At 44.6% G+C, this 20,446-nt stretch overlaps 1 protein-coding gene across 1 annotated transcript in view; it reads right to left on the bottom strand.

Moving 5' to 3' along the window:
• The window catches only part of LOC146865902 (solute carrier family 71 member 2-like), a 271,637-nt gene that overhangs the window by 75,488 nt on the left and 175,703 nt on the right, over positions 1 to 20,446 (bottom strand). Inside the window, exon 7 of the mRNA XM_085632831.1 lies at positions 10,878 to 10,991. Coding sequence (XP_085488957.1) covers positions 10,878 to 10,991 — 114 coding nt within the window. The remainder of the gene's footprint in view (positions 1 to 10,877; positions 10,992 to 20,446) is intronic.

Here is a 20,446-nt window from a genome sequence, read left to right as displayed (position 1 = left end):
CATAAATATAATTCATTCATATTTTAAATCATTATATACAGTTCATTACTATCCCATTTCATGATTTAAGTATTTGATATACTAATTGATAATTCCACTAATTCGAAGGAGACCATTATTCTGCTCTACTCTTCTTAATATTCTGTAAAAATTGCACATTTAGTCAACTGTTAACACTATGAGTAATGACTCGAAATTATTTAGCCCTGAATGGGCTTGTATTGTATTATATATATTATTTTTAGTCCTTCAATTTGTGCCAAGATATTAAAGAGTGCTGTTCTAATTAATTATTCTCATAAATGAGTTATCAGCTCCTCTCCAGCATTTAGCCCATTAGGAAACTTGGTCTGGAGTTCAATAATATATCTCAACTCCAGACGTCGTAGCCTCTTCTCTCTGTCTCCACCCCTGATTTCATTGGGGACGCAATCTAGACAGAAAAACTGTAAAAGTGTTCTATTGCTGTTATGGTGACTGGCAAAGTGACAGGCTACAGGATAATTCTCATGCTTATTAGCAATGGCCCTTTGATGTTCAAGCACGCGCATCTTCACTGCATTTACTGTACTGCCCACGTAGCGATAGCTACATGGGCATTCCAGACAGTAAACTACATGTGTCGTGGTGCATGTCATGAATTTAGAAATCTTTTTACATGACCGGCACCCAGGGATCTGATACGTAATGGGTTCTTTTGCTAGAACTGCATGCTTTGCATTTCCCACATGGGAATGAACCATGAAGGTTCCGCAAACCTGCACCTGCTATTGGTTTTGGGAGATGACTCTGTACCAAATAATCTTTAATAGATCTTGATTTTCTGAAAAATATTTTGGGATAATCCGGGAGTTCTCTCCCCACCACGCTATCAGACTTTAAAATCTTCCAATTTTTGCACAGTATTGTTCTTATTTTACTGGCTGCCGATGAATAACTGGTGATCAATCTCAGATTCCCTGTGTCCTCTCCTGATTTACATGTGTGTGTATCTTTAAGTAATGTCTGTCTTTCTTTTCCTTCAACCTTCTCTTTAGCCAACTGCAGAGTTTTCTGTGAATAACCTCTAGATTTAAAGCGTTTGATGCTATCACTGGCAGCTTTCTCATAATATACAGTTTGTGAGCTATTCCTTTTGATTCGGAGTAATTCCCCATAGGGGATACTCTTTATAAGGGTTGCTGGATGGCTACTATGTCCATGTAAGACAGAGTTTCCAGCCGTGATTTTACGATGAACGGCTGTTTGGATGACAGAGCTGACGAAAACCCTTAAATCTAAGAAATTCACTTCGCTAGTACTCATCTCACTAGTGAATTTCAAATTCAATTCATTGTCGTTAAGGGCAGAGATAGATTGTTCAGCTGATGTTGTGGACCCTCTCCAAATAATGAAGAGATCGTCAATATATCTCCGCCAGCAGATCACTCTTGCTATCCACTCATTCTTCTCATCTGCCCAGGCCACCTGCTTCACCCACGTATGCAGTGGGGTCCAGCAGGTTACTATACCCAATTGATACGGAGCCTTGTGCTTTCTGCCAACAGAGGAAGAAATACAGCACTGCCACATCCGTTAACTGACAGAGAAACCTACTAAGGTGATTGAATTTTTAAACATGAATGTGGCAACCGCTATGATATAAACTTACCTGATGAAAGAACTCGGAGTACCAAGATGCACTTGGCAGACACGCCCACTTGGAGAGACTAGAAAATTGTGACTCCGAGCCTTTGCGGAGGTATGCTGCTCCATGTTTCATCCCACACCTGTGATCAAGAGCGCGGGACGCTCGAAACGCGTAAGGACTTCGAATTGGGCAGATGAATTTCAAAGCAGTGATTGATGCAGACAGTGCTGCCTAGCAGAAAGAAATCTACACACAAGACGTGTGGCTCACCAAGTCTGGTGTTCTAGTGTTGATATATAAAATATATATATATATATATATATATATATATATATATATATATATATATATTCATTTTCCGATTTCTCCTTCTGTCTCCCCACGCCCCAGGCAGGCAGGTCGTTCGATGTATATATTACCTACTGGCGGTCGCCAGTAGGTAGTTCTAGTTAGGACCACGTTTCCATAGGAAATCCGCAACATTCTATTTTGAATAACTTTGGCGCCGGTCGACGAATCCTCGCGAATTTTTCAAAATAGGTGGGGCGCTACGCTCCGCTCCTACCCTGAAAGTCTCGGGGGGATTCGTCAAGCGGGGGCTGAGATAAAAGGGGGGTCCCAAAACACGTTTTTCCCATGCATTTTTCCATAGGACCTTTAGACAGGGCTACAGCCCGAACGGCTGAACAGAATTACTAGAAATTTGGCAGAGAGGTAGTCCTCAGGTCAAGGAAGTGCCTTTTGTAGGTTTGGTGTAAATCTGTTCAGTAGATTCTGAGAAAATAGCCTTTAAATCAATATATATATCTGAGCCAGCTTACGGTGCGCTTACGGTACGCTTACCGTACGCGTACGGTGGCGTGCGCGATTCTGATTGGCTCTTAGATCTAAGTAAACATTCAAATCGGCCGAAACCAGGAAGCGACGGCCGCCATTTTCTCTCTCGCACTGAGAGTGATTTTTAAAATATAAAGCCCAAAAACATGTAAAGGGGCTGTTTAGACAGCTCCCACACACATAGCCATGTTGAGGGAGTCCCCAAAGATCCCCCAAGGCCAAAAACGGAATTTTTATTTTTTCGGTAATTTCGCCGATTACGCTTACCGTACGCGTACGGTAAAAAATTATATAAAAAAAATAAATATCCACACTCTCTCCACCCCGTGTGCAATTGGTGCCCTAAGGGCACCAATTGTGCATGGCTTATTTAACCTGAGATACACTAAAATATTTTTAAAAAAAATAATAAAAAAAAAATTATCCACACTCTCTCCACCCCGTGTGCAAATGGTGCCCGAAGGGCACCATTTGTGCATGGCTTATAAAATATACGAAAAATTAAAATATTACCTTTCAAAACGAAGTGCATCATATGTCCTCCATGTGCGCACGGTGCGCGAAGCACATCGTGCGTACATGGCCCATCTAGCGTAACGTGGGCACGCGGTGCGCGTAGCGCACCGCGTGCCCACTGTGCGTGCACGGCACGAACTGCGTAAAGTGGGCGCGCGGTGCGCGAAGCGCACCGCGTGCTCACTGTGCGCGCACGGAACGAACTGCGTTAAGTGGGCGCGCACGCCACGAATGGCGTAAAATAACTTAGCATTTAAAAAACCGTACAAATTCACTGAAAAAACCATAGGTTTCACACACGTTATAGTTAGGAATTAGCATTTAAAAAACCTTGCAAATTCACTGAAAAAATCATAGGTTTCACACATGTTATAGTTAGCGGAAATGTTACTGATAAAAAACCAATGAAATTCCCCCGTTATAGTTAGTGCAGGCAACTATAACTCACGCGACCGCAATCTTCTGCTGATGACATATGTGTCTTTATGAAAAAAAAATATTTGTAATATATGTATAGCTAAAAATGTATGGAAGAAGACATGGGCAAATAAGTGTCTAAATACAGTATTAGCATCAGCAGAGGATTGCGGTCGCGTGAGTTATAGTTGCCTGCACTAACTATAACGGGGGAATTTCATTGGTTTTTTATCAGTAAAATTTCCGCTAACTATAACACGTGTGAAACCTATGGTTTTTTCAGTGAATATATATATATATATATATATATATATATATATTCACTGAAAAACCATTGGTTTCAGGGACGTTATAGTTAGTTGCACATTTCACTCGAACAAAACCATAGAAATTCGGCCGTTATAGTTAGTTGAGCTAACTATAACTCACGACCCCGCAATGCACTGCTGATGACGTCACATATTACATCATTCATGACATGAATTGTTTTATATCACTTTTTGCTTTACTACAATGATCAAATTCATCTTGCAAGTCCAAAGGAACACTGAATGGCAGTCTACACTGCGGCCAGCAGAGCTCACAGTTCGAATTCAATCTGGATTCATTAATTTCAGAGTCCAGTAGGAAACTAACTATAACGTCCCCGAAACCTACACATTTCGACAATGTATTCCATACATATTTCATCTTTTGTTACCTACACTGCGGTCACCAGAGCTCACAATATATATTGAGACATGATTTATTAATTGCAGACAGAATTGTACTCTATGTCCTCGGATTTTGTCAAGAGGAAGTGACAAAATTCCTCGATGTCTGTGCTGACTACTGCCTTCCATCTACATTGCGGACTGCAGGGCTCACAATTCAGATCGAGTCACAATTGCAGATGACGCAGTCCAGTAGGCAAGAGACATGGCTCCCAGTGCGGCCCGCCTGGACCACGCATCATCGCCGCCTGCGCACACTCTGAATGCTTCGAATGCCCTTATCTCAATGCAGCACAACTCATGGACCCTTTATGATACAATCTTTTGTGTATTATTTCACATCTGGTGCCCCTACAGCACAAATCTGTGCCCCTTTATGATTGAATCTCTGTGTCTGATCCAATGATTACTGTTGTACTTGTTGCCAACACCAACCATTCCCGGAGGGCTGGCTTACACTTACCCCATGCGCATCCAGCACAGACGTCACTGGACATGTGACCCTGGTAATAAAAAGGAGTCGAGCACACATGCCCGTACCCAGTTCCACTATCTATCTGTGTCCATGTGTTCATTATGTATGCAACATGCTGCCCCTGGGCCTTACCACATTACATTGCGCTCTGGACAGCGTATGCAACCAACTTACCTTTGACAGTGGGAGAAAACTTTGGTTATGTAACTTTGTCTAGGTCATTGTACAAGTAAGTACATAGAGACTGGATGATTAGAGTACTGCAAGGAGAGTGTATAGTGAATTTATAAGTGCGTGGGGATTGGCGAAGTGATTGTATAAGTACATATGTTGGCGCAGCCTAACTCCGACAACGAGCTTGCCTCTAATTTACTGCCCTCCATGTCCCAAAAACTGAAATTTGGACTTTGCATGGCTCTGTATTGCTACAGCTGCAATACTCCACTGAATGTGCAATAAACATTCACATCCACACAGATGTGTCATGTCCACCATCTTTCTTGTGTGGAACTATGGATCAATGTAAGAGCAGTGATTCACCTTACCTTCCATGTTGGCCATGTTGTGGGACTTGGCTCACAGAGTGACACATTGACGCTTGCGACCCGGGTGACGACAGCACTACAAGAACACGCGCATGCCAGTGTTGCCAGATTTTTTAAGCATTCTCGAGCCTGAAGCTAACCAAAAAGTAGCCCAATATTGCTACTTTAAGGAAGGAGGGGCAGGGACATAGTCAAACAGGCGGTGAATGAATTGGATGTTGCAGCAGGCTGACAAGTAAATATTTGTCTAATAAAGCGCTTTAACATACTAGTTTGCTGGAGCGCTGTATACATATTTTGAATCTACCAACCAGCACAAACCAAAATTTTACCGAAAAACCAGGAAAATTATAGCCCAATAGTGCGCGATCTAGCCCAATCTGGCAACAGTGCCGCATCAGTTGATTCCTCATACAGCTCACGATGGAGCCACACCCATAGCTCCGGAGTCATTCTTCACAGCCTCACACAGGACTGGCATATGCCAGGCCAGCCCACTCTGCTTACGCTTACAGGGGAGGACAACAACGCTACATGGCCCAGATATTCATTGTAGTGATCTGCTGGTCACAGGTCTAGTTGTCACTATGCCACAGCCACTCCCTCACGGCTGGTATACACCCACACCACACCCATTCAGCACAGGCGTCACCAGACATGAGACCCAACCGATAAAAAAGACTGGGCGCACGCGCTCTATGCCATTTTAGAGTTGCTCCCACTGCATGTTATGTTATTTGCTTTTGTAAGGCGCACAGCTAGCCAAGGGTTTCCCAGCGCCACCTGAATGTACCCATGAAGGGTAAATAAGACCTATTGATTGAATAACTAGGTTTTTAAAGTTCCGCGAAAATGAGCAAGACTGGTCTCATTCCTCAGTAATAGAGGGAGAGAATTCCACAAGGTGGGGCCCAAGTATGAAAAAGAGCGACCACCAACCCTGGCCAGTCTATGCCTCGGGACCGAACTGTGATGGCCCGTCCCTGTGGTCCGGACATCTCATGTATCCTTGAGCTATCGAACAGGGGGGCCTACCGCCACGTGCGTGGCCTTACTGGTCACTGAGTTAGTGGCACTGCAAGGACTGAGCGGGTGTGCAACCTGCGATGATGATAGATGCACTAGTATGTCCTCTTCCATGGAAAAATCAAGGCGCAGCACCAAATGTAAGGCTTGTAGGCTTGCGGAGCACGGCAGCATGACGTGGAGTGCGCCCTGTCCGCGAAAAGGTGAGCAGGGATGCCTGGGTGCGCAGCGGTGGGCAAATTCGTCTGGGCGGCGGGAGTGGATGGGGTGCAGCAGCCTGGATGCACAAAGGCGGCACAGCGATTTAGGCGTACGAAGTCATATATAATCTGCCATTACTAATTCTGTACTATGTTTCAGATGTGGGAGCTTGAGGTCTCCACTAGGTCCCGGCATGTGGTTGGAGACACAGTGGTGGCGTAAAGGTGAGCTGTAAGGATTTTGTCCACAGTATGGGCACTCACTGTCCCTCTGCACCTCTTCCTTTCTCTCCTTCACACTCTTTCTCTCTCTCTTCCTCTCACACTATTTCTCTTTCTCTCTCTCTTCCTCTCTCTCACTGTTTCTCTCTCTTCATCTCTCTCACTCTTTCTCGGTCTTCCTCTCACTCTCTTTCTTTTTCTCTCTCTCTATCTCTCTTTCGCTCTCCATTGATGAACGCATGACGCACAATCTTATCTTGCTTTTTATCTAACATGTTGTGATTCAGGAACCAACGTTCTCCCCCCCCCCCCCCCAAACCACCACAGCTGACCGCGTGTAGAACCTGCGATGATGCGTGGCCATCCTGACAACGCCTGAGAAAGTTGCTTAGGCACATGGTGAACCCTCTTACACACGCGCCGGAGGCGGAAGGTGAGCAGAGAAGCTTCTTTCCGCAGCTGCGGGCAGTCACCTCTGGGCAGTGGGAGTGGATAGTGTGCAGCAGCCTGGGCGCACAAGAGCGCACAGACACCTCCGAGCAGTGGGAGTGGATGGGCTGCAGCAGCCTGAATGCTCATTGGCGAAAACAGAGAATTAGGCGTGTGCAGTTGTATGTACTCTGCAATTACTAATTCATTACTATCTTTCAGATGACTAAACTTGAGGGTGCACTATGTCCCGGCACGTGGTTGGAGACACACCGGTGGCACAAAGGTGAGTTGTGAAGATTTTCTCCAGTGTCAACACTCCCTCTCCCATTCTTTCTTTCTCTCTCTTACTCTCTCACTCTCTCTTTCTGTCTTCCACTCTCACTCTTTCTCTGTCTTCCTCTCTCTCTCTTTCTCTCTCTCTGTCTTCCTCTCTCACTCTTTCTCTCTCTCACTCTCTCTCTCTCGGTCTTCCTCTCTCTCACTCTTTCTCTGTCCTCCTCTCTCTCACTCTCTCTCTTTCTCTGTCTTCCTCTCTCTCTCTCTCTCTCTCTCCCTCTCACACACAGTTTCTCTCTTCCTTGTGTCTCTCTTTCTCTCTCTCACTCTTTTTTCTTTCTTTGTCTTCCTCTCTCTCTCTCACTCTTTCCTTGTTTCTCAGTCTCTCCCTCTTTCTCTCTTTTTCTCCTTTGCTGGACGCATGACGCACCATCTTATCTTTTTTTTTGTCTTGCAGGCTGTGATTCACAAATGGTCCAGCGATGACACAACATGGCTGTACATAGTTTTATTTGTTGTTGTTTTGTTTTAATAAAATGTTTTATATGTAAATCCATACATGACTAAGATTCATATTTGTCCACCCTCATCTTCTTATTAATAATTAATATTACCCAAGCTTTTTACATTCCAGATTCCCTAACGTGACTGTCACATTTGTTTGTGGGGGGTGAGGGGGGATGGCGGACAAGGAGCTCCTGCTGGGGATGTCGGAGCAGTGCTGGGTGTCCGACCTGCATGATCGTTGCCTCCATTGCATCTGTTCTCAGAGACTTACGAGCCGGCGGGCTGGCTCGTAGATGAAGAGCTGCTAGCCGACTGGCAGGCTCATAGAGGGAGAACCGCAGCCTGTCAGTTTGCAGAGGGAGAGCTGCGGGCCAGCTCGCAGAGGACACCTGCGGGCCGACTGGTATAGGGAAAGGTGCGGGCCATCCGCTTTCAAAGGGATAGCTGCGGAACAGTGATGTGGGGAGAGGAACCGTGAAGAGCGTATCGCGCAGAGAGAGGCCTGCAATATATTTCCAGTATTGGCGTCACAGATACAACTGCGGGCCCGAGAACTCGCACCCGAAGAGCTGTGAGCCGACAAGGGTTTCGCAGAGGGAGACTTGCGGGCCCAAGAATGCTGTTGGAGGTATGCTGTTGATGGGGGAAAAGGGTGCGTTACCAACTGATGTAGAGAGACGCAGCGTGAAAGAGGTATCTCGCACAGACAGAGCTCCGGTATATTACATTTCCCCCGGGACCTTTCTTTTATATTTTCACTCGATGCAAGGCACAAGATGGCGGCTAACACTTCCTGGTTTGAAGTGTTATCAGCCAATCAGAGAACACTTCCTGGTCTGAAGTGTTAACAGCCAATCAGAGGCAAGCTCGTGCTCGGGAGTTAGGCACCGTCCAGATATATATATCTTTTTTTCCTTTAATATCTCAAAAATTACTGAACGGATTTACATCATTTCAACAAAAGCACGCTTTCTGGACCAAGACCTTTCTCCCTGCCAAATATGGCATAATTTCGTTTAGCAGTTTGACCTTTAGCCTTGTCTAAAGTTTCCTATGGAAAATACATTGAGAAAACATTTTTTCGGACCCCTCTTTTTTATCAGCCGCCCCTTGACCAATCACCCTGTAATATGTCTTTGCAGCTGGATGGCTCCGGTCATGGGTGCAAATATCTCGCAATGAACTTGCTTTCAATCAACAACCAACCTTGTACATCCTCAATAAACCCCTAAACTTTCAAGATAGGAGCTGATCAAATAACTGAAACTTTTTGGAAAATTTAGTAAAGATTCATCAGACGACGCCAAAGTTATAAGCACATGGAGGGCTCCAGGAGGGGGGCCGCGCAACCCCCCCTCCCAACAGGAGTGAAACCCTGGGTCTGCGGGGACCCCAGAGGGCCCCGCAGCCCCAGCGAGCACAAGCTATTATTTTTTAAGAAATGCCCCCGGGACCTAGCCCACCCCGGGGTCTCATTAAAATAAAACACGGGAACCCGCAACCCCAGCGGGAATTGCGCCGATATGTATATATATTTTTTTGTAATGCTTTCTTTGGCCCTTAGGGTCCTTCTGGGACCCCCTGAGCAGGCCTAGGAGGTCAGGGTGTTTCTACCCTGCCCCCTTCTCTTGTTTTATACCTTTGTTTCTCTGTTTTCTGGTGACTCGCTTCTACTGAGTCACAAGATGGCTGCCAAAACTTCCTGGTTTGGAGTGTTGACAGCCAATCACAGTGAAGCTCGTGCACGGAACGTAGGCTCCGCCCAGATATTGAAACTTTTATTTTTCTAATTTATCAGCAACTACTGAACGGATTTACACCATGTAAAAGAAAAGTCGCTTTCTGATCCAAGCACTACATTTTTGCTAAATTTGGGGTAATTCCGTTCAGTAGTTTCGGCTCTAGCCTTGCACAAAGTTTCCTATGGGAAATTGATTTTTTGACTCTTATTCTTTGAATTTCTCAAAAACGACTGAACGGATTTACGCCATTTCAAAAAAAGGTCGCTTTCTGAACCAAGCTCTACCTGTCTGCCAAATTAGGGGTAATTCCGTTCAGCAGTTCAGGCTGTAGCTCGTCGCAAAATTACCTATGATAATAAACATGGGGAAAACGCGTTTTGGGACCTCCTTTTTTCTCAGCCCCCGATTGACGAATCACCTCCAAACTTTCAGGATAGGAGCTGACCTGGATAGACTTTTTATTGGAGAATTTCGCGACGATTCGTCAGACGCCGCCAAAGTTATTAGCAATTCAAAAATGCGTTTCCTATGGAAACTAGGTTGTAACTATAACTACCTACTGGCGACCGCCAGTAAGTAATACACACACACACACACACATAATAATGGTGCAGACGCCACCATAAGTTATTAAAGAGCTTTACATGAGAACCAGTTACATCACACTCCATCATATTCTTTTTTTTTTCTCTCAAAAGGCAGGGGAGATTAAGTCATTTACCCAGAATCACAGGATCTTGAGTCATTGTAGAGACTCAAAAGCTCTGGCCATAACACTGTCTATCTATGCTTCAATCCGGTCTGTAAAGTGTCACGCCCTCTCAACAGTACTCGCTTAAGGTCAGACAACCTTCGTAATCCTGATACACAAAGAAAATAGTGGCACTCCAGAGCAGTTTCCAAGATTTATTCCATCAATATCACAGTAAGAAAAGGGCAGCCAATGTGTTGCGACTTTGCAGTCTGGTTCACAGTCGTGAACAAGGCTGAAGTCGAAACGCATTGGATGGTGTTTTCTAACCGTGATATTGATTAAATAAATCTTGGAATCTACTCTGGAATGCTACTATTGACTGTCTGTATGTCTGTCTGTGTGTCTCTCTCTCTCTCTATATATATATATATATATATATATATATATATATATATATATATATATATATAAATATAAATATATAATATATAATATATATATAGAGATGTATAAGATGTATATAAATAGGGTATAATGCTCTGTAAAAGAAAATCATGTTAGAACAGTTAAGAACACTAAGGATTTTAAATACAGATGAAGCAAACATGAAAACTTTTTTTGGACTTTTATTTTCATTTTACCCACCTGTTTCAAATAGAGAAAAAAACTTGAATACTGGCCAGCCTCCGGCAAGTAGGAAAGGAACACTGTGATACAGATCAGAAGGACTGTTGAATCTTTCCCAACCCTTTTTAAAGACTGATGGATAAATGAAAGAAAGCACCAAAAGTTAGCATATTACTACACGCATAACAAAATAATGTGAACAAAAGCACAGCAAATAAACTTTGTACTGATTCTTGTAATGCTAGTCCCCTCACTCACTTATTGTTCTAAGAGACATCTGCCAGTCTGAAAAGGTAAGTAACAAAGAAACAAGATTGGGCACCTGTAATGTCCCATGTGTGCACATTATTCATTTTGCTTGGTTACCATAGTGCCATGGCACATTTGAGCTCTTTTTTAATTCTTTTCTTCTCATTAATACTCACGCTGCACAGCATGGGCAAAATCACTGGTGATTCCAATATGGAGAAAGTCCATCAAAAAGTGTAAGTTTAACTGGCAAATGGGAAATAATTAATCCATCCTTTTGACCCCCATGCTTCTGGCTTTTTCAATAATCGAAGAAGCATAAATAGTGAAGCAAATCCTGTCAGGATACCCAATGTAGCAGTAACTATATTAAGAAAGCAGCAAGTCACACACATAATCACAGGTTAGTGTTTGGGTCTAGTTCATTTATTTTGCAAGAAGTTATTTTTTTAGATAACTGTACAGACACCACATCCAAAAGTAACAATGGAAGTCACAAAGGAAAGTTCAAAGCAGTGGTTACAAAAGGATAAAATACAATTGTTTACAATACACTAGGTCACAGTGAAAAAAAAGGCGTTTTTTTACTACAGGGCATTTCATTACAGAGCACACTCAGTCTGATTCAGCCGGTGAATCACTATTAAAAAACGGAATCAAGATATGCATGTCATATGCTATATGCATCCCCAAGACCATACAAGATCACATCAGATCAATGAATCAGGATTTATAAAGCGCAGTTAATCACCCATAAGGGTATCCAGATGCTTGCAGACCCTGGAGGCTTATTCTAACAACCAGGTCTTGAGGGCCATTCGGAATTCCTGAAGTGACATGATGGTCCGAAGGTGCATGGGGCGACTGTTCCAGGTTTTTGCTGTGATGTGGGAGAAGAAGCGGCCTCCACTCCTGCTTCGGTACATCCGGAGAGTATGGTCAAGTGAAAGGGAGGCAGAGTGTAGTCTTCTCAATGGCTGGCGGAAGTTCAGGTGGTAGTTAATGTAAGCAGGTCCTTGGTTGTGTAGAGCCGTGTGTGTGTGTGGGTCAGCAGCTTGAACTGGCATCTCTTCTGAACGGGGAGTCGGTGGAGTTTCTAGAGGTGGAGGGTCATATGGGTTTGTCAGCAAGGGCCGAGGATGACTCTGGCTGCAGCGTTCTGTATGGCTTGAAATCTCTGTAGAAGGTGTGCAGCGATTCCTACGTAGATGGCATTACCGTACTCCAGTCAGCAGAAGATGAGGGCTTGTGTCACAGTACGTCTCGTGTGTAGGGGTAGCTACTTGAAGATCTTGCGTAGCATATGCAGAGTAAGGACGCAGGCAGACGAGATGGCGTTGATCTGTGATTTTATGGTGAGCTTGTTGTCAATGTTGATTCTAAGGTTTATGGCATGGTTGAAAGGAGTGGGTGCGGGTCCTAGGTCAGATGGCCACCAGGAGTCGTTCCATGCGTTGCTGCTGTTGCCAACGACCAGTACTTCCATCCTGTCAATGTTCCGCAGCAGATAGTGTTTCTTCATACAGTCGGCAACGTTTGTCATGCATCTGTGGAAGTTGGTTCTGGCGGTGGCAGGGTCGTCAGAGAGTGAGAGGATGAGTTGGGTGTCGTATGCGTAGGAAATAATGTTGAGATCGTGGGATCTGACTTGAAGGCACAAGGAATTAGTTCTAATAACATCCAGTCTCCCACTTCCAAGGACAGCACCCTCTATATGACTCCTTTGGCTAAAGCAGCCTGGTCCTCCTGGTGCTTAATGGACAGATGTTTCTCCAAAAGCTGCTCTGATGTAGGTGGCAGGTGTTGCGGACTGAAAAGGAATGGCAAAGCATAGCCCTATTTGACAAATTGATGAACTCACCTGTAAGATGTAATGCTCTGCCACACTTGAAGTAAGTGTCAGACCTGGATTCGTACCAGATAGGTGTGTACCGCTAAGGGTACACTAAAGAGGTTTTGCCAGAGAGGCGGGGACTGAGAAGTACGTGCCACTGATGGACTGGTGATTGTCGAACTCAAAAGGGCTGGGTGGTCTGTGGTGTGGGTGGCGGGTTCTGATGTTAACGATATACTAGGTCGTTGATATATCCCAGAAAAGGGCAACTGTCGGGGGGGGGGGGGACTGCTGCACTGGTGCCGAAAGTCTAAAGGAGTATGCCATGACTCGTCTCACTATAAAAACAATCCAGGGCCTAGTCTGCCCTGTTGCCATACAGGCAGGAAGTGCTGAAGGGTATGTCAATTAGGGACTCCTGGAAGTCCCAGGAGAAGCCTGTGGATTTCATGCATGAGTAGTGCTGCAGCAACATGCTTGTCAAAATAGCTTTTCCTGGACAACCAGAGGTATCTAGGCCACAGAGGATGACCAATTTGACCGCATTCCAGCCATCCTGAATGGTTTGGGTCAACGAAGCCCGTAGGTCTTCGGGGTCTGCTGGTAAGATCTCACATACCTTGTCCCAGACTGGATGGGAGTAACTTCTTAGAGGGCAGCTGGCACTGAACGACCAATGCAAACATTATCTTCCCAACATCTCCATATATTTGGACTCCGGTCTATGGCAGCATGTAACCTGGCGATTGACAGGAGGGCAAGAACATGTATTGGGTGAAGTACTAAACCTACTGGCATCTTCATCCATGCAGATCCATGTGCTACTTGTCCTCATGATACAGTGGGGCAAAATTTTCCCCGTTACCTCCACTGTCATCACCCTAGGACTAACCTTTGTCAGAGTCCAAGGCAAAACATTGCTGCAGTGTCTGAGCGAGAATGGATGGTATTGAAATAGAGTCGGAGGATTGAGAATTGACTGTACGGCATCAGGAAGCGGCCTTGGCCGAAACGAATTCAGCTTGGAGATGGATACCACAATAGAAATGTATTCACCTCTGGTGGCATCAATGCTGGTGTCGACGTCTAAGAGACTGGAGCAGATTGTGAGACTGGAGCTGAAGTTGGCACAGAGGTCAATGTGGAACCCAAAGAGGGTTCAAGGGGCACAGTCGTCCCCAAAACGCATGCCAGAGAGAACTGCAACTGTGCCAAAGGTGCAAGCGTAGCCTCTCTAAAGTCTTCGACCTGCTGCAAAATCGTCAGAACCGATTCATTGCTGGAACGGGAGTGATAAAAGAAGGCATCCTCGTGCCTTCTCTGGTGATCAAGAGTGGTGGGAAGGGGCTGAGTCCTCTTGAGCATCTTGTTTTTACTTCTTGGACTTATCCTAGGGAATGACCTGTTCTGCTGCACATTGGAAGAACATAGAGTGAAAGAAATCTCTTCAAGGACTGAAGAAAAAGAGAAATTTAGCTCTAGCTCTGTATTTGAAGGCACAGAAAGAAAGAAACTGCTGTAGTGCACATGGGTGGTGCTTATTTGATGCTTCGCTCAATCTGTGGTTAGATAGCATCTATCAGAAATGCATGCACACTTTCTCTACCACTGCATTGCTAGGTCTGCTTGCTCCATCAAGAGAATAGAAATAGGCAAAAAAGTCAACATTAAATCTAAACAGCAAAGAAACATGATGGAGGACCAATTTTCATAAATAGCTAGGAAAGAAAGGGAGATGCCGACTGGCCCAAATTTAATGCAGGAACAAAAGGAATGGATACCACAGACATCACAGTCTTGCCATATCTCAGAGGTGATGTTGTAGAGTGAAGGGTGTAAGCTTCAGCCCGCAGCCCGTTCCCAGGATATTCACAGAGTATGAAAGATCACGTTGGCGGTTGCCATTCTTGGAAATGATGCTCAGCAGCTTCAGAAAGAGGTGGATAGTGAAAGAGAGAGAGTGAAAGGTAAGTTGTATGGACCGGGAAATCAATAAAAATTGGATCTGGTCTAGATGATGTTGGAAAGCACATAGGTCCTCCTCAGGCACAGTTCTTGTGTGATGTTCTACTCCACTTTCTGCAGCAGTAACTTTTTAAATGAGCGATAGCCTTTAAGTTCAGCTGGCACTGGTGAGCCTAGAAGTTTCCTTAGCAGAATCAAAAAAAACACAAGAATCGATCCATGGCTCCTCAAAACTTTTCTTTTCAGCTGGTGGACATATGGGTACATTTTTGGTTTAAGTCTTGCTTTAAATGCCACTCTGACTGTTGAGTTGTTTTTGCCCCTTACTCTCCCATAGGACCATTCCAGATAAATGCAACATTCTGGATTGATTATCTTCTGACAGTTGTACCGCACTAAAGAATATAATTATGAATATTAGACTTTTTCCAACCACGGAAGGGACAGTTTACCAAGACAGAACAGCTGTCGAAACAAACTTTCAGAAGAAAGTTACATATTAGTTACAACCAAATAATTTTTTGAGCATCAAAAGTTATTTTAGTGAAGTGAAAAAACCCAGTGGTTGAGTGATCAGTTGTATTTTTTAAATAAGGTTACCTGTAACTACAGTTTATGGTCGCAAGCACTGATTTCTTTCATAGATTCACATGGTTGAAAAAATCCTCTTTTCAAGCTCAGAGTTCCACAGTGTCCTTTACATCAATTTCAACAGTTTTCCTCTGGATCCAAGTGAACCTGTCACCGCAAGCTCCAGTTTCCCGCATAAAACAAGTTCATGATTTAAAAAAAAATTCTGAAAAAGACTTCCCTAGGTACACCATGGCTACAGCCCTGGATATTAACAGGGATACTGTTCCTACTATTTTGGATAGGTTTAGTGACTGTCTTTGCCTTGATCGTGACTGGACACTATCTCCCAGAACACTCTGCAGTATCAAATGTGAACTTGATGCTGAAACCTCATACGTCATCTCATTGTGAACAAAGAGACCTGTCCTATGTGAACATTACAGCGGTTCTAGTTCCTGACGGAATAGTGTGGAACAGGGTTTCATATGATGTATTTGGTCCCACAGAAGTACCAACGGTATTTAAAGTTTCTTTAAATCATATTATCACCTCAAGTACAATCACGATTGTGATTTTGATATTGTGATTAATATGTTGTCTGACTTAGAAATGTCTGCAGCATTTTCAACAAATGAAAAATTTGCTCACTCTTCTGATTTCAACGATAAGTTATCAACACTATGGTCATCATTTTTTGCACAAAACGAGCGCACCACAATGTTTTCGCATACAACCAATGGGAACATTGCCCAACACCACCGAAAGGTAGTTCAAAAACATTTGTACTAAAGATTGCTTATTTTTCTGTATTTAATACATCATATCCACACGCATTTATTATATGCTTGCACCTTCATCTGCAAAGAAAAGTATGCTTACTAACACAAAACAGATATATTCTGTGTTCTTTATTGCCCAACTGTCTGAACAGGGTTTCGGCTTATGGAAAGACACTACAGACAGTAAAACAGTCTGGAGGACTAAAGAATGGCAGATTCAGGGAACCAAGGCACTATTGAGAGCATGCCTCATACCTCAACAAATGATTTTCCTGAACAACACTGTGCAACACACTTCCTCTCTTGGGTTAGCCAAGATTAAGGACTTGAACACCTCACATTCCCTCGCGTTCACACTTAAAGGATTGGCAAAATTACACAGAAAACGGGGAGGGTACACTAGATGACATGACTCAGGGCATCTCATACAATTCAACAAACTCCAATTGGAAGGGATAGTTAGTTTGGCCTATCGACGCAAACAGATGTCTGTCAAGATACAAGGGTACCGCCAAAGGGTTTAGTATCCATAGGCTTGACTTACGCTATGTACAACGAGAACATACAGAGGTGGTAACATCATACAGTGGTGGGACGTTATGCCTAGATTGGCAAAGAACCTTGACACTGTCCCAGGTGAAACAACACTTGTCCTTACTGTCAAATGATATGGATCTCAAGGATTTTTTACTAGGTTCCCGAAAGCTCATCAGAAACGCTTCTTATATGCCAAATATAATGACATTTGGAAAATAACTCAAAAGGAAGCTGCGGAGAGATTGCGTGAAATTGACAGAGTTAACTTGGAAAAAGCATTGGCTGTGGTTGACAATGGCATGACCACATTAACATCCAGAATTTACACACTGGGCAACATTGTATCTTCTGCTACGGATATAATGAAACAGGATCTGTCCATCTTACAACACGGACAATCACACCTACGTTCTATTGCGTTATTAAGCTAGACGCTACCATCCCTGCACTCTGGCCATGTGCGCTGCAGATATATCAACAGTACGTCTCTGTTCTCTGCATAAAATTTGACTTAAAAGCAGATAACAACGGCACAAAGGGATGCAAAATATACAACACTGCGCATTGAAAAGTTAGACAAATTACCTTTTACTATGGCAGAGTCACCGTACACAGAATGGTTAATTCATGGCTGTTGGAATTGGCCCTTTTTGCAGGGTCATCCTGAACGTTTTGCCTTCCTCCTGTTTTTTTTTCTTCGGACCTGGTGGGGTGGTTTTAGGACTCTGGGCACTTTATCACTGCTGTCTAGCGTTAAAGTGCATGTGCTCTCTATGGTAAACTTGGTAAGATTGGTCTACACCTGTTTGGCGTATTTAATTTACCCATCAGTCCCTTATTAAGTGGTATCTCAAATACCCCGGCCACACACCAAAGTAGCCTTTCAAGCCTGTCTCAGGCCTCTCCCATTGCAGGGCCTGCACGTGCAGTTTACTGCTGCTGTGACGCGGCACTTAAAGTGGGTGCCACGTCTGTGACTCTCCTTTTACTACATATCAGTCACCCCTAAGGTAGGCCCCATCTAGCCCTATGGGCAGGGTGTGGTTTAGGTAAAAGGTAGGACATGTGCCTTAACTGTGTGGCATGTCCTGGTAGTGACTAACAGCCTATTTGGTTTCTCACTACAGTGAGGCTGCCCTCTAATAGGGGTGCATTGGTGTTTCCCTGATATGTGTTTCAGTGGTAATTCCTGACATGAGAGGAGTGGCGTGATCAGGTTTGGTATGTTTGGAATAGTAGTGATAAATGCTGCATAGTGTTGTTGGCAGATTTATTAGCACTATTTTAGAAATGCCACTTTTATAAGTGGGCATTTCTGTGTGCTATGTGTCTTTGTGCCTGCCTGTTGTGTATTGCATGTCTGGTTCTGGATGACAGGGGCTGGGGAGGTTCTAGAGGGGCTGGGATAGTCAGCACTAGGCTGAATAGGCCGATTTGCATTTGGAGTAGTGGGAGGAGTAACACCTGAACCTGAATAGGGCTGTGCCTGCCTTCCACAATGCTGGCTCCGCCCAACTGTGGTGTGTCTGGGGCCAGAGCCTACACTAACAATGGGGACCGTTGTGCACTTGATAAGTGCCCCCCAGAACTGATTTGGACTAGTTCCAAGGCCCTGTGCCAGGGCAGAACAAAGACATTATGACATATAAATATTGGGACTGTTATTCCATGTCAATGGAACTTCTGGAACCTGGGAGAGCTTACTGCGTGGACTGCAGTGTACCAGGATGAACCGCCGCTGGGGGGCTGATCTGCTGCCCTGCTTGGCAGCTGAATGGACTGCTGTTGAGACCCAGTGTGCTGGCCTGCCTGTGCCAGCTCTACCCATGGCAGATTCCTGGATTAAAGTGCTGCCAGCTCCCTGGTTGTGCCTTGAAGTGGGAGACAGGCGGAGTGCTTAATTTTCTTCTTATGCCCTGGACCGGGGCTTGGAACCCTGCAGGATTTCTTCCCCGGTGTGCTTGAGCCCCTGGCGCGGGCTTGTATTGCAGAAGCGCTGGTGAAGTACAGCCTCTCTCCCCTGCAAGCGGAGAGGAAGTGGGTGGAGTGCTGCCTATTTTTCCTTTCTGCCCTGTGGTTCTTGAGGAAGCACTTGCTGGTGCGCCTTCCCCGAGCGAAGTGGGCACTCTTTGATCCTGGGTGCCTGAGGCTGGGAACTCAAGCCGCTGGAGACTTCGCTCTGTGGAAACTGAAGTCAGGCAGCGTATGCCTGGTTGCAGGTGGGGCTCCCGTAAGGAAGGGGCGAGCCCCGGGTGTGTTCTGAGCCTGATGGTGGGCAGGGCGCCATGCTAATCCAGTTTGAACCCAGCCAATGCAAATAAGTCTTGACCCTGCACCCAATGGCAACAGTCCAGCCCAAACTGCCAGGCAAAAGAAAGATGGATTGAATCCAGATCCTTGTGACTGGTGGTGAATGTTTATGGGAACAAGGGAACCCAATTATAGTTGTCGGGGACCTTGGGTATTGGTATGTTGAAAACACAAATGTCCCCGACAGGGAGAATACATAGTAAGTAAGAATATAGACTCTGAATCAGTGCTATATTAAGGCTGTCCAGCCGGACAGGTGTATTTTAAGAATTCTTCAAATTCGAGGCATACAATAAAGTGGGACACAATCCTGCGTCCAACGCAATAAATATAACACAGAAACAAAAACAAAGGCTCAGGCAGGACACAGAGCTTGTATGCTATACAGAAGGTAAAACAAACAAAAATGAATGACAACACTGTTACACAAATAGCAAATGGAGTTGTGTTTGCGATGTAGAGTGAGTCGATGACGTTTTGATCTGGTAAGGGAAATACTGGGATCATCATCAGGACATAGTATTACATGCCTGAGAAGTGAATGCCGTGCGGTGTGCACATGGACAAGTGGACAAATGAATGAGCTTGGATTTCCTTAGAGTATGGGTTCGCCAGGAGCGCAGAACTGAGCGTGATACGATGAAGACATTACAGTTCGTTCAAGATCAAATTAATTAAAGGGAAGAGTAGCTGGACCACGATGGCAAGTCCAGAGTGGGAACCAGCTAGGCTGGAGACAAGGCAGTACAATTACCTTGTTGCTTGGAGGTGTCGTTCGATACATTGTTCAGCATTCAGTCCATCAATTGTTTCTTTTGCATATGTCTTGACGGCAAGCATCTTGCCACAGTACCCAGTTTCAATGTTAAATGGGAAAATTACCTTCACACCTTTTTACTATGCTTTATAGAGCTACCACTTGGGTAGTCCCTTTAACGGGAGGAGAGTGCTGAGGTAGATGGTCAAGTTACTCCATGACCCTCGTAATGTCCGGAAGCTGCTTCCTTGAGTCTCTCCTGCAGGCCATGCTTCAACCTGTCCTTCAGAGTCCTCCTGGACATTGTCTAAAAAAAGGTCTCAGTATTCAGGGTGATGATCCTCTAATAGCTATACAATGTCAAGGTCATAGGGGTCTGACTGGGTTATTTCTTGCCACGGGCAGAACACTTTACAAACTGTGAGGGCATTCTGACTGGAAAATGAAAGATTTCAGCCGGAACACCGGTGAAAACGGTTCCTACACCTACAGGACACTGAATAAGGAGTTATAAACTAGTGTTTCAAAACAAATGTTTTAAAAAAAAAAATTAAAAAGCAGAACTCACTGCTCCAGGATCTTC

The sequence above is a fragment of the Triturus cristatus genome, chromosome 2_1 (assembly GCF_964204655.1).
Source record: "Triturus cristatus chromosome 2_1, aTriCri1.1, whole genome shotgun sequence".
Classification (NCBI taxonomy): Eukaryota; Metazoa; Chordata; class Amphibia; order Caudata; family Salamandridae; genus Triturus; species Triturus cristatus.
The sequence above is the reverse complement of the archived record's forward strand: the minus strand, read 5'-3'. Positions and strand labels throughout refer to the sequence as shown.